This window comes from Chroicocephalus ridibundus, chromosome 9 (genome assembly GCF_963924245.1).
Source record: "Chroicocephalus ridibundus chromosome 9, bChrRid1.1, whole genome shotgun sequence".
In the NCBI taxonomy this organism is placed as follows: Eukaryota; Metazoa; Chordata; class Aves; order Charadriiformes; family Laridae; genus Chroicocephalus; species Chroicocephalus ridibundus.
In genome coordinates this window covers 49,638,576-49,666,440 of record NC_086292.1, presented here as the reverse complement: position 1 = coordinate 49,666,440, position 27,865 = coordinate 49,638,576, and the positions used below count along the sequence as shown (strand labels likewise).

At 45.2% G+C, this 27,865-nt stretch overlaps 2 protein-coding genes across 4 annotated transcripts in view; one reads left to right on the top strand and one right to left on the bottom strand.

Moving 5' to 3' along the window:
* The first annotated feature begins 89 nt into the window (after window positions 1-89).
* On the top strand, window positions 90-11,219 carry EIF3J (eukaryotic translation initiation factor 3 subunit J). Of its 2 annotated transcripts, none has more exons than XM_063347056.1 (8): window positions 90-244; window positions 328-428; window positions 5,541-5,598; window positions 5,850-5,941; window positions 6,402-6,516; window positions 7,538-7,696; window positions 8,682-8,755; window positions 10,146-11,219. In XM_063347056.1, exons 1-8 carry the CDS (start codon window positions 217-219, stop codon window positions 10,272-10,274), a joined length of 756 nt encoding a protein of 251 aa, XP_063203126.1. In that variant the 5' UTR covers window positions 90-216; the 3' UTR covers window positions 10,275-11,219. The 2 variants fall into 2 exon arrangements, with proteins under 2 accessions (XP_063203126.1, XP_063203124.1); XM_063347054.1 differs by having other exon boundaries at window positions 10,143-11,219.
* Window positions 11,220-12,790: 1,571 nt separating this feature from the next.
* SPG11 (SPG11 vesicle trafficking associated, spatacsin) overlaps window positions 12,791-27,865 on the bottom strand; it is a 33,895-nt gene continuing 18,820 nt past the window's right edge. For both annotated transcript variants that reach the window (XM_063347048.1, XM_063347049.1), the window contains 17 exons: window positions 27,441-27,600; window positions 26,275-26,532; window positions 25,850-26,050; window positions 25,426-25,533; window positions 24,148-24,310; window positions 23,529-23,743; window positions 22,446-23,190; window positions 21,443-21,585; window positions 19,814-20,012; window positions 18,595-18,732; window positions 17,206-17,339; window positions 16,473-16,580; window positions 15,707-15,875; window positions 14,865-14,953; window positions 14,221-14,376; window positions 13,525-13,676; window positions 12,791-13,224 (listed from right to left, as the gene is read on the bottom strand). In XM_063347048.1, the coding sequence (XP_063203118.1) occupies window positions 13,044-13,224; window positions 13,525-13,676; window positions 14,221-14,376; window positions 14,865-14,953; window positions 15,707-15,875; window positions 16,473-16,580; window positions 17,206-17,339; window positions 18,595-18,732; window positions 19,814-20,012; window positions 21,443-21,585; window positions 22,446-23,190; window positions 23,529-23,743; window positions 24,148-24,310; window positions 25,426-25,533; window positions 25,850-26,050; window positions 26,275-26,532; window positions 27,441-27,600 (3,319 nt within the window). In that variant the 3' untranslated portion in view covers window positions 12,791-13,043. The remainder of the gene's footprint in view (window positions 13,225-13,524; window positions 13,677-14,220; window positions 14,377-14,864; window positions 14,954-15,706; window positions 15,876-16,472; window positions 16,581-17,205; window positions 17,340-18,594; window positions 18,733-19,813; window positions 20,013-21,442; window positions 21,586-22,445; window positions 23,191-23,528; window positions 23,744-24,147; window positions 24,311-25,425; window positions 25,534-25,849; window positions 26,051-26,274; window positions 26,533-27,440; window positions 27,601-27,865) is intronic.

Here is a 27,865-nt window from a genome sequence, read left to right as displayed (position 1 = left end):
CCGCGTCCCGCCATCCGCCCGCCATGGCGCCCTCACGGCCCGGCCCGCCCCGCGCTGGGCGGGGCTCGGGGGGGAGTGCGCGCGGGCGGGGCGCGGGGCGCGGCTCCGGCAGTCCGCCGCCGTCCCGGCGTGCCCCGCGCGCGGCGCTGGCTGGGGCCGCTCTGGCGCGGCCGCCTCACCGTGCCTGCTGCGAGCGCCGGCGGCTCGGCGGGGAAGATGGCGGCGGAGGCGGCGGATTCCTGGGGTAGGTGGCGGTCGCCGCGCCCCGCCGGCGCCCCCCGCCCGCCGTCGGCCGCTCTCCTTCACCCGCTCTCCTCTCCCCCACAGACGCCGACAGCTTCGAGGTGGTGGAGCCGGTGGCGAAGCGGCTGGTGCCGGGAGTGGCCGGGGACCGCTGGGCCGGCGAGGATGAGGAGGACGACGTGAAGGTGCGGCCGGGCGGGCCTTCGCCGGGCCCTCGCGGCGTGGGGTGGCCCCGCGGTCGGCCTCGCCGGCTGGCCGCGGCGCGGGGGCGGCGGGGAGCGGGCCGGGCCCGCCTCAGGCCGCTGCCATATGGTGCCGCGTGTGCGGGGGACGCGGGCCCGCGGCGGCGCGGCCCGGCCCGGGGCAGGGGCGGCCCGGGCGGCGGGTGAGGAAACCTCCCGCCGGGTGGGTCGGACTCGTCGGGCCGGCTGGATTCACGCGTCTCCGGCGGTGAGGCGCTGGCCCGGGGCGGGGTGGAGCGGCGGGGCGGCCCGGGCCTGTGCGGAGAGGACTCTCGGGTGTTGGTGCCCTGAAAGGGCAGCGGTGGGTTGCGGATGACAAGTCAAAATGCCAAGTGGAAAACGAGTCCCCGTGTCCCTCAGTCCCCGCTCGGAGCGGGCGTTTCTGCCTGCCCTTCGTTCCCTGCCTGGGTCTTCCAGGGGAGAAGAGGCGGACGCTTTTCAGGCCTCAGGAGGTGTCTCCTGTTCTCTGGGAGATCATCCACCTGCTGCTTCCCAGCTGTTTCTGGGCAGCTTTCTGTGACTGGCTAGTTTCTCCTTGCTTTTTGTAGCCCCTCAGATTCGTAGTTTTCAGTATGGTGTGCTGGGTGAGACACGTGTATGGCGTGAGGGTTGGATTTAATGAAAGCAGTGCTGTGTTTTTGCTTCTGCTATCGACCAGAAACTTCTGTGTCGTGGCAGCGTGTCTTTTCCAGCCCTTTTTCCTACTTCTTCACACACACACCCTCCCCCCGCCCCGGCCCCACTGCCACAGTTGGAAAGTACAGCGGTCTTACTGCGCAGTTTCAGATTTGGTAGGGCCCATGTCACTTAAAATAAGTTTACTTAAGGCACTATTTGAAACAGATTTTTACTGTGTTTCAAAGAGTGATGGCTGCATAGAATCAGTATTAAAATGTGCAGGTGTTCATTTCTGATGCTTATGAAAGCAGACCTTCCCTTAAAAGCTTGTTTTCTCCTCCTTACTTCCAGCTGCCGCTTAGCAAGCCGGGGGGCTGGATGGTGGATGCCGCAGAACCCTCGGTTTGCTCCACATTCACACAGACAGTAGGCAAGACGATACTAGGGAACATCCAGGGAACGTGCTTGATGAAGCTTGTAAGGAATGGAAATAGGTCAGCCGAAAAAGACCTTTATGTTTCAAATCGAGGTGCTGAGGTACTGTAATGGACAATCTCCCGAGGTGACTTGGTCACTATAGCATGGTCACAAGTGCGAAGCTTTCTGAAGTAGAGTATTGCTGTTACTGGGAGAGGACTCTTGTTGGGTTTGTTATTTAGGCCCTTGGCTCTGTTACCAGAATCTCTGAAAGCCATCAACACAGTTGTCCTTGCAGCTTAGGGTGGCTATTCTTTTTATAAATAGTACAAAAAAAGTAGTTCATCTTCTCTTACAAAAATTTATTTACTTTTTTTTTTGTAAGATATAGACTGTCCATTTTCTTTCTTTAATTTAATAACACCCGCACCCTATGGTTATCATAGGTGTCACATTACAGCAGGCAAAATAAGTAAAGGTATCTCTGTATACAGTAACTACAGTCATTTGTAAAGAGTGTGGTTAGAATGTAACACTATATATGTAGTTTACATACGTATATGCGTATATATACACATATCTTGGACTCGGTTGTCTCTGAGGCTTTGCTTTTCCTCCTTTCTTTGAAAGTGAGAAACTTTTCTTGCTATGATAGAATGTGTGCAGTAGAACCAGAGTCTAAAGTTTTTTCTCTTGAAGACGCCTGTGCTTTCTGTGGCTGTTTTAGTTAAGGAACACTTTTCCCACCTGTAGTGAGAATGCAACTGTTTAACTCTTTCTGAGGGATTATGGTTTTAATACTGGAGCTGCATCTAGAGAGAAGGACCGGTCCAGCAAAGAAAGCTGTTTTGCTTTACTTTGATTTGCTTTCCCTGTATAAACACCAAACAGATCACAGAACTGGGCTTGGGAGGTGGCTGAGTCGGCTCTAGGTACCTTGTTTGCAAGGGTCCACCTTGGGGAAGTACCCGCATAAGAAAAAATTTTAGACGTGGTCTAAAATAGAACAAAGTGTTTTCTGACCATGAGTTTGTCTTCAGGCTGGTATTTCACACCTTGGAATGTGTTTTATATATTCAGCTTCTGTATTTTATTTTGGAAGGCTTTTTTAATAATGAACTTAAAATAACTGTTCAGGAAACTTTGACTTCCCCAGATTTAAAATTAGCATCTTCATCAGTAACAAAACTACTCTCTGGGGTTACCCAGACCACACGTTTCCCAGAAGACAGGCGTCTTGCCAAGGAATTTTCATCTATTTACTCTTGGGCAATTCTGTGCTTAACAAAGCCAAAACTGGGAAATGTGCGTGTTATCATCCAGGCGACAGCCTTTGTCATGGTACAGTCGTTTCTCTTTGAAGGAGAGCATTCGGGTTTAGCTGGGAATCTGAATGCTGGAGTGCCTGTCACTTTCCAATCATGTCTTCTGGTTTTGGGGGGAATAATGTGTATTATCATATATTTAAGGTACTTCTGATGGGGCGTATGAAATTGTAAGAGAGCTGCTCTTATCAAGGGTTTATTTTTGTGAAATGGAAGATGTTTTCAATAGCCTTGTTCTAGATAAGTGTGGGTAAATGACTATTGTTGAAATACTTCAAAGTTTTAAGCTACTTTAGTGGATGTATTTTGGAGTAAAGATGTACTCCTTGAATTACTTAGTATCAGTGCAGATGCAACACCAAAGCGATTTTCTTTCCCTCCAAGAGAGTTCACTCGAATCTGTAAAACATGGGAACAGCTGTATATTTGGATGCTCCTTCTCCTTCAACCCCAGTAAAAAAACCAACCAAACAAACAAAAACCAACAAAAAAACACACAAAAACCCCATATTAATCATGTTCTATTGCTGTTTAAAAAAAAAATCTTGGAGAAAAGTGAGGCAGTGTTCCGCGCAGCTGGGAGACCGGCATAGCTTGGCATGCCAGGTTGAGGAGTGACTCCTCAGGCGGTGATGTCTTGGGGGTCGCCCCACCAGGAGCGTTCCTCCGAGGACACTGAGCTGGTGTCGCCTGTCCCCGGTTCCAGCAGCGCTGTTCTGCTGGTGGGGCTGTAGGCAGGATCCTGGCAGCCAACGATCCCTTCGGTTAAAGCCGAGATCTTAAATTCCACCTAACAGCTCAGGGGAGGTTGGGCCGGGCTGTCACACCGTCCTCCCAAGGGTCTGCTATTTCCACGTTGCTGCATCATCCCAGCTTTGCAAGCTGGAACTGTCACCGTGCCTGCCCCCGAGCGGGGACGTGGTCTGCTGCGGGGAAGGAGTGTGTCTGTCATGGCGTGAAAGTCCTTGCCCACGCACCCTCTGTAACGTCTCCCAAACACGCAGTGGTTTCCTTTAATCCCTTGAGTACCTTTACACCATGGACAGGCTGCCCTTCCTCTGGGGTTTTGCACCATAAAATACTGATTTTAAAATCTGTCTGTGAAGGACAGGGCAAGGGATAAGGCAGAAAGCTGTAATGAAAAGAGCTATTTAAGAAGTGGGTGTAACAAACTCTTAATTAGATATGAGCTAAAATAACGCTGCTCCAAATTCAAGTCAGCTTCTTGGAACGTGGAAGAGAAGCTGAATCCCTTACAAGTGCCAATTAACTTGAGTGAGCTGGTAGATGAACTCGGGTGTCTTCCTTGCTTGGATCAGCACATTGCAGTGAAATACCGAGTTCTTCTGCCAGTGTCTTTTATTTTGCCATGCCAGTAGCAACTCTTAGAAATTAATGGATAGCTTGCATGACCGGCTGCGTTACTGTTGTGAGGTGGAAATCACAAAAATCAGGATTTATGGTTTTTAAGTTTACCTACATGATGTACTGACAGTACGTGTGATTTTTGTGTAAACTAGGTCTCATCTTAAAAAACGTAGTCTCTTAAGCTTGCAAGCTGAGTTGAATCAGGTAACTAAAATTAGATTCCTGTGAGATTTCTTGGCTTTAACTTCTGGTGTGTACATCATGTGGTACTCGGCATGTAACTTCAGATCAATTTTAGAGCATTGATTTCCATGCGGAGGCCATCCGCTTGAATTCAGAGTGGCATTAGGACAAGAATATATAGTCCTGTAACGGTTACCCAGGTAACTGTCAGGAAGAAACTGCAGAATCCCTGCTGGCATGGCGAGGTCTGCAGGTGACATCCGCAGGTCAGCGCTGTAGAAAACGATGCTTCCTCAGTACTTGGTTGAACCATACGTAGTATTTTGAACCACGGATCATCCGCCTGGGTACAGGACCACCAGGAATCTTGAACATGCTGAAGGTGAACACTGGAGACAGAGTTACTGTGAAGCTCAGACTGTTGAAAATACACTGGAGAACGTGACGGCTGTTGAAGAACATTTAAGTGATTTGTTTGTGGGAAGAGTCTTTTGATAGCTCCTTTGCTTATTTAAAAAGCAGTAGTCGTTGGTCAAAACCTGGTCCAAAACAGGATCTTGTGGCACTTACAAGTTGCTATTCGTGCCGAAAGCTGGCCCCTCTGTGTTCTCTGTCTGCTTACTGCCACTTTCCCTGCTCCTGCAGCCAGCCTCGTCTGCTGTGCAGTGTCGGCAGCAGGTCCGGGTGGGTTCCCCCCGTGTGTTGCGGTTCCAGGGACAGCCCCTGGAATGCTTTTCCCAGCTCAGGGGAGAGGGGCACGCTGGTGTCGCTCAGCGGCAGGGAGAACGGGTCTTTCAGTGATGGTGACAGCGTGTTCTGGTTTAAAATGGTTTCTGCCGATTCATTGATTTGACTGTTGATGATTTTGTTTTTGTAACTGTATTGACATGAGCTTTCTGATTCCTTGAATAAAAGCTGCCTCTTTCATGGCAAGGACCAGCCTGAAACGTCTTGGTCAACTCCCAAAAGCCGTGCCCTTGTACAGCTCCCCCGACTTCCTCCCCACTTCCTCACGCCAACGCGTCCGGTCAATGGATGTGTGAGCTTTTAAAGAGGTTGTATGTAAGCTCCTGGTCTGTGTATTTGTTACCTAAACAAGTTGAAAGTATCTGTAAAAGAATCCTAATTAAAACGTATTTTGTAGGATAACTGGGATGATGAGGAGGAAGAGGAGGAAGTAAAGGAGACAGAGGTAAAACAAGGTAAGTCTTAAAAGTAATATGGGACTCTGTGTGCAGCGTCAGAACAGACACTGGTTTTGTCTCCGGCGTATCTAAAGAATCAAACCCACTTTCCAAATAGGGTTTGTTTTTGACAAAGCATGTCCTGTAACTCTCCCGGTGTTCAGGTGCCAGTAATTGAGTCTGTGACTTGCTCTTTGATTGGTGTTTCTAGAGTTGCGGAAAAATAATCAGTAGACCTCTTGAGGGCTGTATTGTTCAATGTTTTACAGAACCAAAAGTTTCAGAAAAGAAGAAAATAGCAGAAAAAATAAAAGAAAAAGAAAAGCTACAGAAGAAAAAGCAAGAGGAGCTTAAAAAAAGGGTAATTCCTTTTTTTCTTCTGGGTCTCATAAAAGTCAGAGGGCAGGTTTGATTTTTTCCTTTTTTTTTTTTTTTTTTGAGGTCGAACAAGGCCTGTAAAGTTCTTGACTATTCTGAACGTCTGGGGGATGTTAGCTTTAATTTCTCCGTAATTCAAGCAGGTCATTGAAGCAATGCTTATCGCTGTTTCTTTTGTACGCACCGCATGATAAAACATGCAGTTGTGAAACTTAGAACTGAGGTGTTTCTTCCTACTTCTTGTAAAATGAACGATTTATTAAACAAGGTGGCATTGTTACGTGGTATTGGGGTGGTTTTCAGGTTTGTACATGCTTGAGGTGTATTGACTTCGGGCAGAAGTAAGTTATTCAAGTGGCACTGGAAAAACCATGATTTCTTGAACTACCTCTGCTGGAGGGTAAGAAATGTAACGTTCTCCCTATATACGTTTTTCAATGCAGTTAGAGGCACCAGAGGAACATAGAGAACTTACACCAGAAGAACAGTTAGCAGACAAACTACGACTAAAGAAGTTACAAGAGGAGTCAGATCTTGAGTTAGCAAAAGAAACATTTGGTAAGTGTGCCGTGCCCGAGCCACGCCAGTCGCCGCAGCTGTAGCATCGCAGAAGCGCTGCATCCTCTGAATGCAACGGTGGCGGGTGGGGATACCCTGCGGGAAGAGGCCAGCGGGATTTGACTGTCGGAGCACACGCAGGTTGTGTTCCTGAGAATAAAGAGGGGTTTAAATTCAAACCACTGGAGGCGTGTCCTGGTACTAAGGACTAATTGCAAGAACCACAAAAACATCTTTAGAATAGAAGGTGTTTTTTCTTAATGTGTCTTGGTAGGATTTGTACAGAAAAGATGGATGACTAAATTTTCCAACATATTGGTACTTCTGGTGAAAAGATGACTGTGTGTAAGAAGAAAAAAAAAAAAGTGCTGTCTCAGTGTTCTGAGGTGCTTTACAACCTGGGTTTAATGAGGCTTTGGACAAGTGTGGCAGAGCATAACTCGTGCCTGCTTTACTTCGGGCAGTCTAGTAATAAGCTGGATGTTGAGAAATCCAGTTTAGTGGCATGAGCCTGTTTCCTGGTGCAGACGAAGCAGACTTAAAGCACATCATTCTGGTTTTGTGCTTTGACAGAACTAGTGATGAAGATACTGATTCATAGCAGCATTCTTCAAACATGAAAGCCTGTTTCCATGATTATAGTGAATTATACAGCTTATTACGCCGTGAAAATTCTGCTCTGTGAGTCTTCCGAAAGAGTACAGTGCCTTGGGGGTGCAGGGAATACAGTCGCACAGAACCAGCTACATTTTGCACTTAGGAGTTCAAGACAGGAATTCCCCGTTGAAGGGGAAAGGGGCTTCGTGTAGCACACGTTGCTCCAGAGAATAGGAAAAGCTGGTTCAAATGACTAAGCTCCGCACAGGTCAGTAACTCAGGCTGTGGCTTTTGTGTGGCAGAAGCCAGCGGGGAGCGTGAATCTTGGCGTCGGTGGAGGTGAAGGACTGGACTTGTTTCTCTGGGGACATCTCTTCTGGATCACAGATGGTTTTTTCTATAATACCTCTGTCTTCCCGTGCAGGTGTAAATAACACTTATGGAATAGATGCCATGAATCCCTCTTCAAAAGATGACTTTACGGAATTTGGCAAACTACTAAAAGAGAAAATTACACAGTATGAAAAATCATTACATTATGCCAGTTTTTTGGAAGCACTAGTTCGAGACGTATGTATTTCATGTAAGTGAAGTGAAAGACATCCTAAAATACACTGCTACCGCAATTGCAATGGAGTTGAAAACACGCTGTTACAGTAAATGTTACATCAGGATTGATCTATGTAGTTTCTATTCAGTGAAGTACTAATCTGTTTTACTGACTAGCGTCCGATTCCATTTCCACAAGCTTTATTACACCTTGTGTGCCTGTACAAGAGCTACTCTTTCTGCACGTCAAAGCAGTCATTTTTAAAAGTATGAATTTTTATGCCGATCTAAATCTTGCTTGTTTTTCTTGAAGCTATTTCCAAAATAATAGGAATCTCTGAGCCAGGTAACTTGTAGCTCATTTGGAAAGACACTGTTATAAAATTGAGTTCATGTAATTTGGGGACTGCAAAAGAAATTGTTCTGGAGTTCAACGTGTAACTATACAGAGAGAAAACTATCTTGAACTCCTTTTTTCCACTGCCCTGGTTGGCTGAAGTACTTGGTGAATTCGTTGCTCGAGATCTTTTCCTGTACCGTACACCTTGTCCCGCAGTGAAGGGGTAACTTGACACTAGTGCTGTATAAATACAGCCTTCACTGGCGGAGCGGAGCTGGGAACTTCCATTCCAAACGGATTCCAGATCTTCTGAAGCGAAGGACTTGCAACTTCTTGCACCATTTAATGTTAACAATAATTTCTTGTTAAACCACTGCTCCTTTTGATATGTTTTACTGTATCCGTGTTTTACTGTTCAAATGCCTCCTCGTTAAGACTTTGTGTTCACTAACTCTTAATTTACAAGTTTTACCTTCTACGCCATCCAAGCTGCTTACTAGAGACCATCGGAAATTGTAATTGTGATTATAAGGACCAGAATTACCCACTCTGTATTTTGCCCGTACTTATTACTAATGCTTATTTCTAGTTTTTAGGGAATTTGATGTTAGATTATTTAACTGCCTTCTAAGAACAATATTGCTGAGGAATCTTTTTTTTTTTTCTTCCCCTGATGCAGTGGAAATTGACGATTTGAAAAAGATCACAAATACTTTGACAGTACTATGCAGTGAAAAACAAAAACAAGAAAAGGTAAGATTTCTGCGTGTTTCTGGGGCTAAAGGTGCTCATCTGGAAAACGGGGACAGGCCTGGCACGGAGGTAGCAGCAGGAGATGAAGCGGCAACCTTGGGTGCTGGTTTAGAGTTCACTCCTCGCTGCGGGAGGTAATGGGGAGCTGATCGACTAGAGATCCCAGGGAGACCCTGTTCCCTGCGCGCTCGCCGTGCTCGCCTTCCCCTGGATGCTGTCCTGGAGGCAAAACGGCTTTCGCCGCTATCCCGAAGGCAGAAGCAGCCTCCTGTAGAGCTAAATGTCACTGAAACCCATCTATGGAGTAACTCAGATCCGTGCCAAAGTTTGGGCTTTTGAATAGCAGATAACTAGGATTTTTATGATGTTGTGCAAATTCAAGGAGAAATAACTGCATAGACAAGGAAAAGTTAAGTTTTAAAAAGCGATGTAATAGCTTAACTGATGCTTATGTGATGCAAAGCATTACATTTTATAGCATACAGCTGTGCTGAAACTCGGGGGGGTGCAGTTCAGTGATTCACTGAATTCTTAGATCAAAATTAAGCAGAAAATATGACTGGCAGTGCAACTTTTGCTATGTTTTAAATCAAATTGGAGGCTTGGTAGGAAACAAACAGCCGAGCATCGTCCGTGTGGGATGGGAAACCTCTGGGACACAGACGGTTCCCGTGGCAGGGGTGGCTCTGTGATGCCAGCCCCGGCTCGCCAGCGTGGGGGACGCACTTGATTGCAACCCAAAGTTTATGTCCAGCCTTAGCGCGTTAAGTCTGGAGCTGGCAAACGTGCTAAACTTTAATATGAACTGCACTTCGGAGAGAAGCCTGTGGCTTACTGAACCAAACAAGTTTGAAAAGAAAAAAATACGTATACTTCCTATTTTTATACTCTTCCCTCCCGGCTTTTCATGTACATTAGTTTGGTCAGCCCCAGGAAGCTGCAGCTACACCAGTCCAGTAAGGAAGAGCTTTACCGTGAAATGGTCTGTAACGTTTGTTTAGGACGGCCATTTTTTTGCAAGGAAGATATTCAGCTTCTGTGGTGCTAAAAGCCACATCGAATTCCTCAATTAAATTGGGAATTCCACAAACTAAACAGCAGACTCTGCGTTTACTTAGTTCTACTTGTTTGGAGTCAAGGTAGAACAGGATGACGGACAAACCCGGGTATACGTGATGCAGGGAGCTGTGGGACACCTGGGACCGTCCCGGCTGCCCCCGCAGGAGATGGTGTGGGATGAGACGCAGGGAGAAATGTCGGGCGACTGAGCACTCGCCGCACGGGCATGCGAATGCTCACACCTCAGGACTTGTGGCATTACTCTAATTACAGTAATGACAAATTACTGTGGATTTTAAAGTAAACAAACATGCTCTTCCTATTTAAGCAGAATAAAGCCAAAAAGAAGAAAAAAGGTGTTGTGCCTGGAGGTGGTTTAAAGGCTACTATGAAAGATGACCTGGCTGATTACGGAGGATATGACGGCGAATACGTACAAGACTTTGAAGACTTCATGTGACATTTATCTCCCCTTCTCTTGTCTTTCTGTTGCCCATAATCCCTTAAACATGTAGCACAACTTTTCTTCCTTTAAATTCTGCCAAATGCTACAATCAAAATTGCAGTATCTCTGTGCTGGTGGTTTAGCTCTTGACGGGTCCGTGCCGAAGCTCTGGGCTTCCCGGTCCGTGGTCAGGGGTTAGAGTGAAGACATTTAAAAGCTATGTAAATTGCAGTTAAAAACCCCCAAATTCTGATAATGGTAACTGTTGCTATTTAATTTTACAGTAACAGCCACTAAATTGGAGATGAATTCCAACAAGGCAAAGTATTATTACAGCACAGTCGGGTGACATGGCCTTAACTGTACCCCCGGGAATGACTCGTTTGAACAAAAGCAGTTTGCAGCAAGGGCATGGTGTGCACTTAGTATTACAATCGCTTTGTCTTAAGTTAGAGCTTGAGGTTTTCAGCATATTGTGAAGGGGAACTGCGGACTTCAGAGGGAGGGTCCTGCGCCTGGGAACGCAGCGCTTCAGGGACCCCCGGCTTCAGCGCTTGACATGGAGCAGAACAAGCGTGGGTCAGAACAAGCAGAGTTGCTTATTTGAAAAAAAACCAAACCGACCAACACCAACAAACGAATGACTTGTTCTTGAGGATGAAGTTTAGTTTCCGTTCATCTAAATTTCTACTAATGCAGCTGTATGGGTTGGGTATTCTTTAACAGTTAATTGCCTGGTTTAAGTGTAAAAAAACAAGACTTCCTTTTGGTCTCTCCTGGGTTGTGGTAGATCTTTCACAACTCAGCCATTTTCTTTCATTTAAAAAAAAAAAAAACAACAACTTGCTTAGCAAACTGCAACAGTTACTACAGTTGGGCAAATTGTTATGTTAACAATTATGACATCTGCAATGTTTTATAAAGCAACTAATTTAATAAAAATCACTATTGAGGACTTCACGACAGCTGTCTTTGGACCGGTTGTTTCAGCCTCTTAGAACAGCGGTACCCGAGCGGCAGAGCTGCACAGCAGGCGTGGGCCGGGCGCGTGGCGCTGCGGCCAGTCTTCGCTGCGGCTTCCAGTTTAACCGGTGTTAGAGGGACAAGTTTTCATTCTTGTAAAATGGCTGTTTCTTATGGTAACACTCTTAGAGATGCTGACGGTGAACAAAGTACTTCCAGGACTGCCATAATCCAAGCATTTCCGTGATGAACTTGATCTCTTCTGCTGCTGGAGCTGCGGAGCTCAGGGGCTCGTCCTCCCCGCGGGACTGTTTTAGGGTGGGCTGTACCGGGGCAGCTCCTTCATTCCACGGGGCAGCTGCACTTACCACTTCTGCTTGAGTCAGCTGTTTGTTCCCAAAAGGCATGGAATAAGTGTGTGCTTCCACAAGGCAGGATCTTCCACATGCGGTCCCAAATTTTTGAAGGAGGAGGGCTGGTAATTCTCAGGAGGACAGCGCGAGGGGCTCCTTTCATGCTAGGAATGGTAAAGTTCAAGCTAAAAGCTCGCTAGCCGTTATCGAACTTAAGGCCAGCTCAGCCTAATTTGGTCTTCTGGGACTCATTAGAACTGGAATATTAAATCGGGTTCTGCTCAGGCATAATCCTCCCACCATAAAACGTTTTATTTAGCAGAGGAGCTGCTGTGTGTGGTGTGTATACCTGTGTACGCCTGTTAGCGCTGCCCGTGCAGACTGGAGCTAAAGCCTGTGCAAGTAAATATTTGTTACACGCAGCAGTTGTTAGCGTGAGAAACGGTCAGCAACCAGATAGCGACAAATCCAAGTCAGCATCTCCTTGCTAATTAACTGGGTTGCTATGGCAATTGTATTTTTGCTAGGATAACGTTTAGAGATAGTACGCTATCATTGCTTAATTTTACTTCAGCGCTGTCTCTATGCTGCTGTCAGCCTGCCCTGCCCAGCCCCCGCCCCTTGGGTAATGTCTCTGGATTAGCTGGGAGCTCCCCCGGCTGCATTTCTCTTGGGGAGCGAACAGAGTCCAAGCTGAACCGGGGTTTCTGCCTGAAGCAGTGTCCAAGTCTCCTCCCCCTCCCCGGTTAAGTCACACCTGATCTCGTGAGCGTGCTGAACCAGCCAAGCGGCAGAACACCTTGCTCGCTCCTGACAGGGTGTCGATACCGACTGTCTGCCCTGTAAGCCTGTCCAAGCGTGAAAAGGAGTTAAAATTTAATAACTGTTAAGAATATATTTGTGCTTGATTACTCCTTTTACGCCACGACAGTCGCAAATTAAAGATGGGCTGTTTAGAGTTGCACAAGACTAGTTCACTTTATCCGCGAGCTAGAAAACCCAACCAGGCTGCTCAGGCTGGGGTCAAACGCTGCGTTATCCTCGTGTGCATCTAAAACGTTCAAAGGCGCTCCCTAGTTCTGCTGATTTCGTTGGCAACGTACTGGATATTCTCCACCTTTTGTGGGTTTAGACACAATTCCTGTGGCGATCCATCATCCACCCCCTCCTTTAAAGGACAGCCGGGTCCCCGTGGTTCATCATCAGCCGCGCCAGTCTATTTCTGCTTAGTCACGTATTTTGTAAACAGTAAGATTTATTATACAAAACACAATTTTAGGTTAACACAATCGCAGCATTTTAAATATTTACAACCACCACCAGTTTCCTGGAGTAACTTTCACATAGCAGCGTATCATCGTAAGCAGGTAATTGATAAAAGCTCTGTTAACGAATGAGTACGAACCATGCAGGGGGCTGCGGCACTGGTACTCGTCAGAGCCAGTTTCTGCTTCGCGGAGGCTGGAGTCTAGCTTGATAACATATCATTAAGGCAACAGCCAGTCTGTGCATCCTTCAGAAGCGTGTTTACCACGTCGTAGAACTTGTTGTCGTAAGCCAGCCTGTAGTACGTGTAGATATCTTCACAGTAAGCGAGCAATTTCTTCAGATTTTTCAGCGCGGCATCAGCGGGTGGGTGTTGTTTGACTCTGAAAAGAATTGTACGTACAATTGGAACAGAAAAGGTTCACAGACAACAACTACAAGACTGTCTTGCTGTAGAACTGCATTTCTTAAAAAGGTTGTGCTCAAAATGTACATTTGATTCTCTTGGTTGTATATTTTGCCCTGATTCTTTTTAAAAAAGATTTGATCTGAGCAGTCCCTGATACACTTTATCACATAAAAGGTTTTAACAGTACTAAGACTCGCATGCCATTAAACACGCAGCTGCTCCTCTAAGTAGTCCGTGGAAAAGAAAGTTCCAGTTTGACCACAGAACTACTTACTTCTTGGCAATCTCCTCAAATATGCTGGGCTTCAGTGGCCTTTGTTGTTTAAATTCTTCTAAGTAAGTGAAGTCTCCCTTAGTGATCACTTGTTGGTACAGAACTTCAGCCCAGTCTGGAACAAACTCGTACGCCTCGGCCACGATGGCCGCCTGCAGGGGAAGAGATGCTGGAATTACGGAGCAGGAAGAGCTTATTCTTGCACAGAAACATCCCCGTACTTAGAATACTTAAAGCATCGTAGGTCTTCCGTTGGGCCCATCTCTTGATGCTGCTCTTGAGAGCAGCTGTACTACAGAGAAATACGAGGGTGACAAACCAGTTCTCCTCAGCCCCTAAACAAGATGTCAGAGAGGGGTTGGATGGTTCTCGTTAAAAAAGCCCTTTTCTGTCTCATTTCCGAATGTATAAAATGACGGATGCCAACGTAGATTAGATTTCAGGGCTCTCACGAACAGTCACAGCAGCACGGGAGGCGCTGGACAGCCAAGGTCCGGGCTGCAGGATGGAAGCAAGGGCCGCTGACAGCGCCCACCCACAGCAGGAGCTGCGGCAGTATGATGGGCTGATGGTCACGGGACTCGGCGGCCACCTTGAAGAGCTGAGCATTATGCTCCCAGGAGCAGAGGGCTTCAGAACCTGCTGATTCAAACAATAATTTTCAGAAAACGGAGCGGCTGAGGAAGCCAAGCTCACCTGATAGAATCGAGGCAAGGACAGGACGGAGTCCATGAGGTTCTGTCTGCTCAGGTTGATCAGCCTCGTGCTCTGCCCAGTGTTGAGAAAATGCAGCTGGAGGGTTATCAGCTTCGTTAGCCGGCTGCAGCGCAAGGACTGCCGGACACAGGCGTCCTGTTTGATAAATCAGAGACAAATGCAAACCTCTGAAGCGTGTTTCTAGAGGAAAGCGAGAAACATTCCTGAGAGCAACAATGAGTTCAGAGCTGTCTCGCACTTCATCTCTCAGGTCCCTGCAGTTTTATCACTGATCGCATTCCATTAGTTTTAACTGAAGCTTCACTCACCACAAACACTTTCACCATAATCACACCAGTTTCAAGACACTTTATATCGTTCTGTTCTTGCTAGTTAAGCCCATGGGCTCTCCTCTACAACTGGGGAACCTAGTTGTGTCCCTCGGTGTTAAAGCCTGAGCAGGGAACCGTGTGTGGCTCCTGGCACAGCCGCGTTACTGGGACTGCTGGGATGCTGCTGAGCTGACAGAGCAAGAGATTCCTCTGCTCCTGGGACGGGATTCTGCGCGTCCTCCCTAGAGCAGCTTGTTCGTCCTCAGTGCTCCCAGTGCTGTACACAACGCAGACGATTCCCTCTCATTTTACCTTAGAATAGCTTTCTGCTGCATCAATGAAGAGAGTCAGAGCTTTCATCAGCAGTTTCTTTAAATTTGCAACATCCTGAAGAGACTCCTCTGAAACGGGGAAAAAAATGAATAACCAATTATTCTAAAGGTGACAAAGTAAGTTACAAAAACTCCTCCTGGTACCAAGTCTGTCCCTAGTGTTGTTTCAGAAAGCAACAAAAGCCTAAAAAAATATTTCATATTAAGAAAGCAGGAGGGAATGGCGACGTCTGTTCAGTGAAGGGACCAAAGCGATTGCTGAACCTAGTCAAGTGGCTGAAGAACCGAAAAGAGATCCAAACCCTACATTTGGGGTAGACAGAAGCACTGACTGTTACCAGACAAATTCAGAAACCCCCTTGGCATCGCTTCCGCTGTAGCTGTCGTTACGGCGCTGGCTGACTGCTCTGCAGTGAGGTCTCTGCTCCACAGCGTTCCCCCAGCGCTACAGACCTCGCGAAGCTGAGGTGGTAACAACTTACCTCGCACAAAGATAAAAACCCCAACGCTTTATAGATACACTTCATACAACAAAACAGTGTCACATCCTATAAAATGAGGAAAACGTGCGAGTGTCCTTTCCTCCTCCCAGGCGTGGTACCGCAGGAGCATTACGTTACGGTAACAGCCAAAAATCCCAACCCTTGAGAAGGCCAGAGCAGCCAGATGAACTGCGAAGGACGAGACTCCCCCAGGCTGGCAAACGGGCCCCTCCCTCCAGACAGCGAAGTTTGATGGACGTCACCAGCACAGGCAACCAGAGCCCCAGTTCCCATCACGCCTCCCTTCTCAAACCACCCTGGTTTTGCCGTTTCCACTCACCCCAGGGCCGAGATTCGATGAGTTTAAGCTGTATGCAAGCAGCAGCCTCGTGATTCTCTCCGATCTCCCGGCACATGCTGAAGCACAGGGCTATCATGTTGTGCTTTTCGCTGTCCCCGGGGCGACAGCGCTTGATGTAATCCAGCAGAGCTGTCTTCAGTGTCCCGCTCTGGCCAGGTGAAGCAATATCACATTAACATTTGAAGACCTTTCGTTTTTATTCACGTTTTAGTACCCACAAGCAAATCTGTTCTGGTACAATTTTCCAAAAAGTGATCGTTACGCTCCCTGAGGTTCCTCCATAGTGTTTTAAAACATAATGGCAACGGCTTAACTACGTTATGTCAGGTAAGAAAATCCAGCACCTCTGCATTCATTTCTTTACAGGCAAATGGCAAAACTGACACTTGTTTATGACTTTACTTATGTTCCAAGAAAGCTATAAAGATTGATGATTTTTAAAAACCCATGAAACTTTAACTGGAAGTAAAACCAAAGCAGGACATGAAAACTCTTAAGTGACATTTCCAAGCTTGACATTTCAACGCTGCTCTTGTTGCAGCACTGAACTCATTAGAAAAAAACCTATTAAACTAAACCAAAATAAAACACAGAATTAATTGATTACTACGAAAATTGACTAACCCTTCCTAGGCCCCAGTAATTAAAATCCCCAGATCATTCCACCTCGTTGGATAACTATCGGATTCTGACATAGTCACAAAGTTCTCTGAAAGTTTTCTCCCCTTTATCCCCTTCCACCTACTGGGTCTAATTTCTTTCTCATGAGCACTTCAAAGTAGTGTTTCTCGTGCAGCAGTTCAAATATGTAGGTCATTTCATTGTATCTGCCAATTCCAGTGAGGAGACGAACCTGTGGAAATAACAGCGTAAGTGAGAAGCTCAAAGTGGCGCCGGAAAAGCCTCTCTGGAGCCGTCAGCGCGTGGGGGAGACGGCGGTGCGCGGGCAGAGCGCTGGGCCAGCAGGTGCAGTTCCACGGATCCTCCCTTACAGCCACCAAGGTTTTATTTTTAAAGCAACCTACTGCATCTTTTTTACTGTGAGGTGAAAGGAATTTGACCAAATAAAAATACGCAGTGAACCTTTTGACAATGGCACCATTATACTGGGCACGTCTCAGACCCCAGGAGTCCTTTCAAGGCAGGACTCAGCGCTGCAGGACAGCCCCCAGTACAAACCGTCGCATCCCACCAACACCTCAAGGGCCTTGACATTCCCGTTCTGATTTCCCACCCTGCTGCCACCTCACCATTCCACTGTCTCCACCTCCTCCTTCCACTGTCTCCGCGCACTTCAGACCAAACGCTCCCTTTTAGCTTCTGGGGACAGGCAGGACGAGCCCAGCCGAGCAGAGGTGACAGACCGTACCCCGTTCCACCACCCGCCTTCCCCCGCGCACTGCTCACGAGCAAAGTTGCTTGCTAAGGTGTACATGGAAACCGTCCCACAGCACCTGCCAGACACCCGGGACACGTACCACCAGTCCGTACTCCTCGTGCGGCGCCAAGTGCTCGTCTGTGAGAAGTCGCGCTGCTTGGAGGACTCGCGTGATTCCCTCCATGTGGCAAGTCAAACTAAAGCAATTATGGGCCAAAATCAGCAATTCTGTAACTGAAGAGGAGCAGAACTGAGGTATTTCAGTTAATAAGCTGAGGAAGTTCATCATTACGCCTCTCTCTGCAGAGGATCCACAGCCTTCCCAGTTACAAACAGCAGAACTGGATTAGAAAGTCGAGCTCTTACGGTTCTGTCCTGTGCAATTTTAAGAAGTAACAGTTCCTGTAACAGTATGCATTCAGTGTGGCGTCTCACTCTGTGGCAAAGTCTGGGCGTTTTGGATCATTTCCTGAAACGTTATTTTATTCCACACACAAAACTTCCAACCTCCTCCACCGAAAGCTGACCGACAAACATCCAATAATAAATACACCAGCTGCCCGCTGTCACCAACCGGCGCTGCACTGGCAAAAGGAAGGCCACAAGTTTTGCATCTGGGTTTGAAAAATCATTCCTAAATTGCACACACTAAATAAATGAGCTGAACCAGCACACCCTGGCACGTTCCGCTTCCTGTGCAAGGCCTGGTCTAAGAGTGCAAAGCAACCACGGCGCCGCGCGGTCCCAGACCTTACTCTCGGCACCACGCCGGTCACTTCAGGAGAGCAGCAGTGTTAGACGAACCGCTGCACAGCACATTGGAAAACGCAGACTTTGAAAACAACACAGTTAACGTCATAAACCTATACGATGTATTTTGAAACAAACCAATTATACCTCTACCTGTAGAAAGGTACTCAAGCGGAGACTCCATTCAGAGACATCCTCCAGCACAATTTGGTAATTCCCAACATTGTTTCCTCAGAGTCTCTTCCTTAACTCGTCAGCCATGCAGGAAAATACTAATACTCACACCCATATACTACTTAACCAGAAAAAATAAGGGGTAAGTTAAGATCTGACAATAGGACAGAGATATTAACTATTTTCAATTAGTTATTTTCTCACAAAGGTTTTCCAGATTTCCAGTATTACAGCTAGGTTCTAACAGAACAGTTTCAACATTAACTTCAGCCAGGCTTTCGCTTCCACAGAACGCGTTCTAGAAGATGCTGACTCACTGACGGCATTGCCCAGCTGTTAGCACAAAAAATCTGTATTTTGCTTGGAAAGTAAACTGATGCAACCCTTCGGCAGCACGCTTAGGCACTGTGCGTATGCTCCGATCTATTAAGTTAGTACCAAATTTGAGATCCGTAACAGATGCTTCCATCAGCATTGCTTTTACTCTGTGATGTGATTTTAAACCACAGAATGCCACGTTTAGTAATGCATCGGTTACATCAAGTATTATTTGCCGTTTACTTACTGCACGCCAGTTCCCCGCGTGGTACAGAGGAAATCTTGTCCAGTAACTTCATGCCAACCAGCGTATGATCCTGGCACAGCTTAGCGAGCTGCAGGAATGCCTGACTCTCGGCTGCAGGATTCAAAACCTGTTTCTGTCCTGTATCCAAAGAGAGAGAGCGTTATGTGATAAGTGCTAACCGTTCAGGAGAGATTAGCTACGTTAATGGAAAAAAAACCCAAAGCAACCAATATAACTTCATCCAGACTGACCTGGGACTTGGAACTGCAGCTCCAAACACACTTTTGATCTTACTGCTTGAATTTAAGACTCACATACTACTTCTTTGCCAGATCAATCCAATGAAATCCTACTGAACAACCGCGTTGCTACTGCAACACCACCTGTAATTTCACAAATCCAGCAGGCTGCTGCTGCTGCTGAAAAAAAGAGCCTTTTCCTCTTCCTCACACAACACAATTCTAATGTGTCCGTCCCTTGCAGTGGCTCGGATTCATACTCTTCCGTGGACCAGTTCAACTCACGCACTCGACAGAAAACTCTTCTTTTCTGGATGTGGTTTCTGCTAAGTTAGTAAGTTGACTCTTCTGAAGGAACCAAATCCTCGGAGCCAACCAAGGGAAGGGGAACACGGGGAGCAGCAGGCGCGAGACAGCAGGAGCAGAGGAGAGCACACCTGGACTCAGGAATCTCCATCTGATGGCTCATGTTTCTCATGGAACTTCGTTGTTAATGTTGTGGCAAAGCAGAAGCTACTTAAATAGAAAAGTCCCCCAGATAAAATTCCTGCTGTTTTGAGGAACATCCCTCATCTCACAAAGTCAAAAAAAAAAAAGGGAAAATTTTTTGGCCACGCTTTTTTCACAAAGAAAACGAGCATGAATCTTTCCAAGTCAGATGATGTGGGGCTGCAAAGGTCATGAGTAAAAAACCCAAACAACCCCATTTTTTAAAACCATTAAATTTACATCTATAAAAAATAAAATCTTAAATGCTGCAACACCACACTGGACTCAAAAATAACTAAAAATAAACATTTGTATAAAACCTGTTTAAAGAAGGTGTACCAGGTTTACAAACATTACACAAGAGCTGCCCAAACGTTACTGACCATAAGGAGCACTCAAGTATCTGGAGAGCAAGGACAGTTTTTCAGATACACAAATACCACACTTAGAAACCAAAAATGCTAAGATACAAGATCAAGCCTCCTCACTACCTTTCCCTTCCGAAGACGCCAACAGTTCCTGCATGATTTCTTCAGCCACCAGCTCTGCCACGGTTTCAGGCCGGAGCCCCTGCGTGGTGATGAAAGCCTGCGCCTTCCTGCCTCTGTCCGGCTGGCGGGAGGACAGGATTGCCCGAAGCACTTTCTCAGGGTCCTGGGCTGACATTTCACTGTAGGAGCAGTTCAGTTCCTAAGAAACACACGTACACTTAGAAGATTCTACACAGCAAAAATTCCAGAACATACACTGACCTGCGGTACTGCTTCCTAACGACGAGCTGATGTCAGAGGGGAGTGCTGGAGAAGCAGACAGAGCTCCGTTTCAAAAAACGCAAACATAGTCTGTCCTTGTATCAGTTAACGGTGCCTCATCCGTTTACCTTCAGTATGAACGTCCTCCCAGTCAGGCTGCCATTTGAGTACTTTGTATTTGAAGTTGAATACTCACAGAGCTGTTGCCATGGACAGAGATACTTTCCTGAACCAAATATAAACCTTAACACTTAAAATCACTGGGAGAAAGACCTCCCAAAACAAAGAACTGTGTTTTACTGCGTAAGTTTTACTTAGGGGTTTCCTTTTCCTCTTCTCTATATACCACAAACTCTCCGTGACAAACATACCCTGTTTTTTACATACGCTACAGTTGGAAGAGGAGTTGGTGAGGCTCTGTAAATGCTCTGCTGCAACCTATTCCAAATTTATAACTTTACAAATTAATTGAAAAATATACCTCATAAACACAATGATCAAAAGTATGGACACGCGGCTTCAGGCAAGTAGTATATGGATGGTCTAAAAGGGAACAAGCCGGTCATACGACTACTTCTCAGTAGCTCAAACCTAAAGCACTCACTGCGAATATTCAAAGCATGAAAGATTCTGTAGGAAAACCTAAGAGCCTCTGTGATAAAGCCAGTACTATTATTTTCAGCACACAAGCTGCTGTTTTTATTCAGGAAAAAAAAGAATGCTACATTCCAAAAATAAGGACCAAATACCATGGGAAGGGTTCTGTACCCTGAAAGGAGCGTTCAGCCGCACCCTCTGGAGAAGAAGCAGAGGTGGGCTGTCAGGAAGGTCAGGGAGCAGAGAGGCGGCAAACAGTCGCCTACGTCTCCTGTCACCGTCTGGGTCAAACCACTTGGAACTTACTGGCCACCCCCCTGAGCAGCCCCGGGGTAAAGAGCTGCCTCTGTGCGAGCCTGCAGAGCACTTCTGTGCGAAAACTTCTGAGGCAGCTGCTATCTCTTTGTCTGCTTCTGCGTCGGTGTTGATTATGAAGGCATCCCACAACAAAGGCCTAAAGCAAAGTGCTAGATGAACAACATATGCTTGAAAGATTATAAAAAAAGCACATCAAAGAGACACAGGCTGAAATCTGGCCTAGTGGAGTCAGAGGTAGGGGCCCGGGGAGTCTGGGAGTTGAGTTCATCTCAACGCTTCATGCCTAGGAAGCATCTGGCCGTTTTTCCACACAAAGGCTCGGTAATTTCACCCTCCGAAGCTTGTTTCAGGCACCTGATGAGGACTTTCACCACTCTTATCCTTCTGTCCATAAACTTCTACAGCACCACTTGATACAAACCACTTGTTTCTTTAATGTTACCGGGCACATACCTTCGAAAGTTCGTATAAGCAGAGAACCTGTCTGCAGTAGTTCCTCCCATGGACACACTCATCTATGAGAACCTTCAGACTGGTAACAACCTGATCATCTGGAGATGGAGCCCCAATGTGTGTCCAGTCTTCTAAGCTTGATGCTGGAAACAAAAATACTATAAATCTCTTTCTCATAAAGACAAATAACACCAATAGATCTTATACTTGGAGCAAGACTCCAGAAATCTGTAGCAAATACGTAATACTTTCTCAGTCTTTGAAAACGTAACTCTTGGTACCTGTGAGTTTTTTGTTTGGTTTTTTTTTTTTAAGTTTTAGGATACAAATTATATGACATAATACAAATGAGCCAAAATATCCACGATAACACCTCAGATGTAAAATTCCTAAGCATAAGAGAGCATAAAGGTTTCTTTCAGTCTTTCTGGTGGCTTAGGCTTCATTTCCTCTTTTCTATTCCTATTAAGCTTTATAAATATTAGTATTAGAAAGTAATGTTCCAGCTGACAGCTTTCTCATTCAGGGTCCATAAATACGCACAGAGTACTTTATATATAAACATTACCAGCCTTAGCCTTGCTATCAATAAGAAACACTAACCCCTTTATAATGCACGAAGAATTCAGAGAAATATATTAATTAAAGCATTTCCATGTTTCAGCTCTATAAACTCACTCAAGATTTACTACAGTGTCTGCTTCAAGAGCAGGAACACAGATGAAATTCAGTGCTACTTTACTGGAACAGAACCGTGAACTATAAAAAACGAACAGTTAAGAGACTATAGAAACTGTACACAGAAACACCCCGCCTGAAGCACATAAGCAACGTATATTACAAGGCCTCAAATTCCTTTCACTAGAGGATTTATGAACGCAGGAGATAACCCACTGTCATGAAGCCCTTATTTCCTCCAGAAATACTGGGGGGAATTAAGACTGTAAAGAGGAAGAACCCAGCAGAAGCCCAGCACTGGTACTAACTGGTTGGCGTTACTTACCGCTCGGGACTCTGCCTTGCTGAGATGCACTGCTTTCAGATGGCTTCTCTCTCCCTACAAGAAGAGTCTGAATATCTGTGTGTAATTTCTCTAGATCAGTCTCCCCCGAAGCCAGAGCTCTGCAATGTAATACCAGTGAAACATCTCTGTTGTAGAACTGGAAATACTGACAAACACGGCTGGCTTCGTGCACGCTTCCTTCATCGAGAAGGCAGCCGATCAGAAACTTGAGTGATCCCTCCTCCTCGTTAGTCAAGGTCTGTTGAGGCTCTCTGAATGCAAGACCCTCTAGTTTTAAGTACTTTGGTGTGTTCAGAGCAGGCAGCTTCGAAAAAGAAAACTCCTTAGCTAAGTTATCAAAGGTAAAATCCCTGTTGCCTACAACATGGGAGGAAAATCTCGATTTGCCTGACCCCTCGTCTGTGGATAGCGCTTGTTGTGCGATGCGACAAATCCAGATCTGCTTCTCTATTTCTTCTAATCTGTGCAGTGACGAGGAGTCATTCTTGGCCAGCCAATGGCCAGCTAGGGTAAGCAACAGGTGTCTCTCCATAACGCTGGTTATCTTCTCCTGAGCTGAAGACTCAAATACTGCGTTTGCCTGATTGAAAAAAAAATCAGATGCAGCTTTGCTGGAGATTGAATTTTTCATGAAGTTGTCATTACATTTTTTCCAGAATTCAACTCTTGTCTGGTTTTGATGCCACTGTCCGATGTCTCTTAAATGATGTAGATCTCTTAGAACCTGCAAAATTCACAGAGGTCTTAAACAACTTTCTTTCCAAAAAAAGAAAAATCACGCTGAACGGCCAGAATACTGAAAAACTGAATTAGATTAAGTGTCCCATCAATTTTTCTCACCGAATAAAACTGATTGTACAGCAAGTAAAAATAGTAAGAGAATAATGAAAGCTACACTGTCCTTTTCAGCATAGCACTTATAGTCAACCTGTTTGGTGTACTTGCATTAAAATAAAAAGTGATTTGAAGAAAAAATTGTGTTTCAGGAAGACTAAGAAGTAACATTCTCAATACTGACAGTAAGAGGAGTATTAAGAGATGGGTATCATTATTTAACTGTACCTCTTGGATTACAACGTTGTCCACGGGCAATTCAGCCAGCGCTGCTACCTCCCGAGCCAGCGAGAACATCCCTTTCTCTTGTAGCTGCTCCAGAACTGACCTGCACTCACTCTGCAACGTCTCCATACTGTAACTGGTTAGGACGGAGCGATTAATCGATATGGAGGAATCCTTCAGGCTCTCACTGAGAGCACAGAGCTTCTTCACGTAAGGACCTGTTTTACAAAAATATAAACAATTAAAGGCAGCTGGTTTTTAAACCTGAGGAAATTCTGCTGCTTCTTTCAGCATGCAACCCTGCCAGAGGAGCACAGATTTTACACTCTAAAACTTTCATGGGACTGAAAATAAGCTCTAAATCCGTAACTAAAATACTTCCGCAGATAATCTGTGCACTCCTCAACAACACTTGCACGTAATCATTCCCCCAGACAACTCACACACACAATTACATTTTCACGACTGCAATTCACCGTAAGGACCAACTCTGCTTATATAAACTCTTATACAAAAATAAAACAGGATGACTACACTTAAACATTTTCAGTCACTCCAACAACATCATATGTGGTCTTTAGATTAAAGCAGTAAATCATCTGAGAGAAGAAGCTGTATTTACCATCGAGCAGAAGATTATCTGCTGCAGCAAACAGCTGTAAGAGCTTTCCTAATTCATACTCCGTTCTACATTGCTGCATCATCAACTCAAGGAGAAACAACGCTTGTGATTCCAACCACTGCACAGGTAATTCTGAAGCTGCTGGTTCATCTTCAGTTTTAAGCTGTGTAGAGAAAGATTTTTAAATGTTGGGTTCTGGGGTTTTTTTTGCAAATATATTCTGCATTTTGGTGGGAATCACACTGGAAATGGAAGGTGTACCAGGTGTACCTCCTTCTTTCAGAAACAATTAACTGCCCTTCCCAAGGGGCACTGAGCCATCTCTGATGGACGTTTGACTTCAGCCTCAAAGTAGTAGATTTTATGACAGGGTGACCTCCCTCTTGCTAATCATGGAAGATATAAGAGATGCAAGAATGATCAGAAATGGATAGATAAAATAAATTGCTAGATTGATAGCTCTTGTTATAGCGCCGTATACTTTATAAGCATATCCACTATGTGAGTGGCACGTAGGAAAGGAAACTGATCTAGCCTGGGCTTCAGTTGCAGGAAGGAAAACCGCTAATGACATGGAATGTTAGCCACCAAGATATTCAGGGAACTAGAAAACTGGGATGGAAAGGAAAGAACTGAAATAATTTGTGAAAATATCTGTATGTGACAAAGAAAGAACAATGCGTGAAAACACTTTGGTCCTCTTAAAATCACCCGCTGAATTAGTTTTTTACTGTGAGGGTGCAATGCAGTTCACCGAGTCATTTTCAAAGAAAAGTCTGCACAATTTCTAACAACTACCAAAACTAAAGTGATATCACAAACTGCTTCAGAAACTTTGAAACATATTCAGAAAGTTTGTCTTTCTTAAATAGATATTCCGTGTAAGTTTATCATCTCAGTATTGACTCTCCCTGGTCAATACAGAATAGAAAATATCCCACACTTACTCACCACAAATAATTCAATTTACCAACAGTGGTCCTACCCGAGTCAACGCCAACCTTCAAACAGTAAACTGCTCACACAAGGAGGGTGACATCGCATTTCAATCTGCCCATATCAACTTAAAACAATGCATTGTGAGTTTTGAATTGTCAAAAACATTTTCCCATCAACTGGCAGCATTAAAAAGAATCTGCTGAAACCTTCAGAAACCAGCTCCTAGGTCATTCTAAGCATACCCTTTTCATTATTTTCATATACGACATTACATGCCCATCACATTCTAATGAGGCAAGGCCTAGGCAAGCACATTTAGAGAAAATTAAATTTGCTTACTTTTGTGAGACTTTCCTGAAACTTGTCCAGTTTGATTTTAGCTTCAGTGTATTTTTTACAGTTCATACATAGTTCGTACATCTCCAGCATATACAGTAAAGGGGAATCCTTTAAGACACAAAAATAGGTTATAATTCTTTCCTAAAAGTACCTCAATAAATGTAGAATTTGTCTTCCTCAGTACTAGAGCAATAAAGTTCTCACTTCTTAAAACTGCACGCAAGGCTGAGATACGATCTGCAAATTTGCAATAGTTGGAAGAACTTCATTCAAAGATTTTCTCACCTGATTGGGATTTTCAGTGGATTACACCCAAGCTATCTGGGCCACAAATCGCACGACAGAAGGGGAATCTATAGGCCATCTCCTCTCCAAGATGATTTGAGAAACACTCAAGTATACCACTGAAGAGACATTATCTTACCTTTAAAAAGAGCTGGAAGCCATTTAGAAGTGTTTTACTTTTTTGCTCTCTTAAAAAGACTTTCCAGATAACTGATAGGTCATGAAGATCCCATTCGTGATTTTCTGCTGAGCTTTGAATGTGGTTTGTTGCTTCGGCTCTGGTGGCATCATCCACAGTAGTAATTATCCAAACGCAGAGACAATGAATAACGTTTGCATCCTGTCAAATGACAAAAAGGATGGCTTTTTCATAACCGGAGATAAACATCACCTCATGATACATCACTCGGTCAAACGCGTCATACTATTCACAATCACTACAAACACTGTGAAAAAAACTTGACGAATGCAAGTTACATATCTAGCATTTAACATAATTGCGCACAACCATCATTTTTTTATTACTTCTTCCTCTAAAAGATAACTAACTTCATCAGTACTCACTTGGAAACACGCTGCTAAAACGCTCAGAATGGGAGCGTGCTCTCTCAGTCCTTCAGTCAAAAGGTAACGTGAAGGGTCGGGGCTCCCCTGGCACTGCAAAAGGATTTGAAAGAGACTGTCGGCGTATCTGCTCTTGGAGGCCCCGGCAGCACGGCTTCCAGCACTCCCTGTCTCAGGACACAATAACGGCAACTTCTCCAACGCCAACAGCAAGTGATCTTGTAAAACGGGAGTGAAATCTTGAAGGACAGAAATGACCTAAGAAAACAGAACCAAAAGCAACTGTACAGAGAGAGATCCAAAGAGAACGAGGGGGAAGGAGGACTGAAGCATTACATACACAGAAAAGACAAATAAAACATTCTTCAGATTTGATTTTTTAGAACAGTTCTTGAGACTTAGAGAGGAAAAAGTGTTCTGTAGGTGTGACTTATTCTAAGAAAATACTGAAGCTCACCTTTTTCCCGAAAGCTAAAGTGCCTCTGAGATACACTCATTTTTGGCGTATCTCTCATACTGCTAACAGCACATCATGAAAAGCGCCTGGTTAGTTGCTATTGTGTAATTACATCCATTTCTTTTCAAGACAACAACAAAGAGATCCAAGTTAAAATCCTAGGCCTGCTAAGTATCATCTTACCTGGAATTTTCTTGGCAAATACTTTTGTGTCCAATTCACTTCAAAGAGACACTCAAATCACTCCTCTCTGAAAATCGTGTTCTCCACTACTGATTAATAACATCACATAAGATCTTTCAAACAGGAAATTTTCTTCCTAATCTTCTCCTTTAATAGCTAGCTTTCATGCTTTTAGAAGCATATTATTATATTTGCTGAACAGTCAGCTCCCTCTGGAGTCAATTTCCTTTGTCTTGTGTTAGCTTTTCACATCCCAAGAGGGAGAGAAAAGTCGAGAAGTTGGGCAACCCGGCTGTAAGAGAAGGGCTATCATCATCACAGGATGTCGCGCATCCTGGGACAACTTCTAACTTCTTTGAAACTGATGGGGCTTCAATTTTACATTGTCTCCACAATGTGATATTCTCTTTATTTGCTTGTTGGAAGAATCTACTTTTTATTCCTTTGTTTTTTTTTTTAACATCACAGACAAAGAACATTCTTGATAAACTCTATCTTCATTTAAAATCATACAAGGATATCTCACCTCATGCGGCTGGTAGCTGTACAGCTGGGTTTGGATGATGAACTGCAGCCAGTCGTTGGATTTGGCACATTCCTTTAGGTAAGACGTACTCAGACCGATGTTATGCAGTTTACAGAACTGCATTACCAAAGACCACTGCCTTCTAGAGTCACTAGACGTCCTGCACAGAATTTAAACAGCTTCAGCTGTCATAAACTGATAATTATACCGCATGTTAACAATGTCTAAACTCATCGTGTAGCTGAGATCCACTGCCTGCACATGGCAAAGCCGGCACTTCCATTGACTTCACTGCAGATGAGGTCACGTTCCATGGTGGGAGCTGCCACACTACACCCCGTGGACATTCCCACCCATTGTCCTGGTCTTGACAACGCAGGCTTTGAGAGGAGGTCAACAACCTTCACTCCTGAGCGTGCTGCAAG

Excerpts from the sequence above, each read along its gene's own strand:
- EIF3J (XM_063347054.1), top strand. The coding sequence starts at position 217 with ATGGCGGCGGAGGCGGCGGATTCCTGGG. Across the intron at positions 429-5,540 it reads ATGAGGAGGACGACGTGAAG|GATAACTGGGATGATGAGGA; the intron begins GTGCGGCCGGGC and ends CGTATTTTGTAG. Across the intron at positions 5,599-5,849 it reads GGAGACAGAGGTAAAACAAG|AACCAAAAGTTTCAGAAAAG; the intron begins GTAAGTCTTAAA and ends AATGTTTTACAG.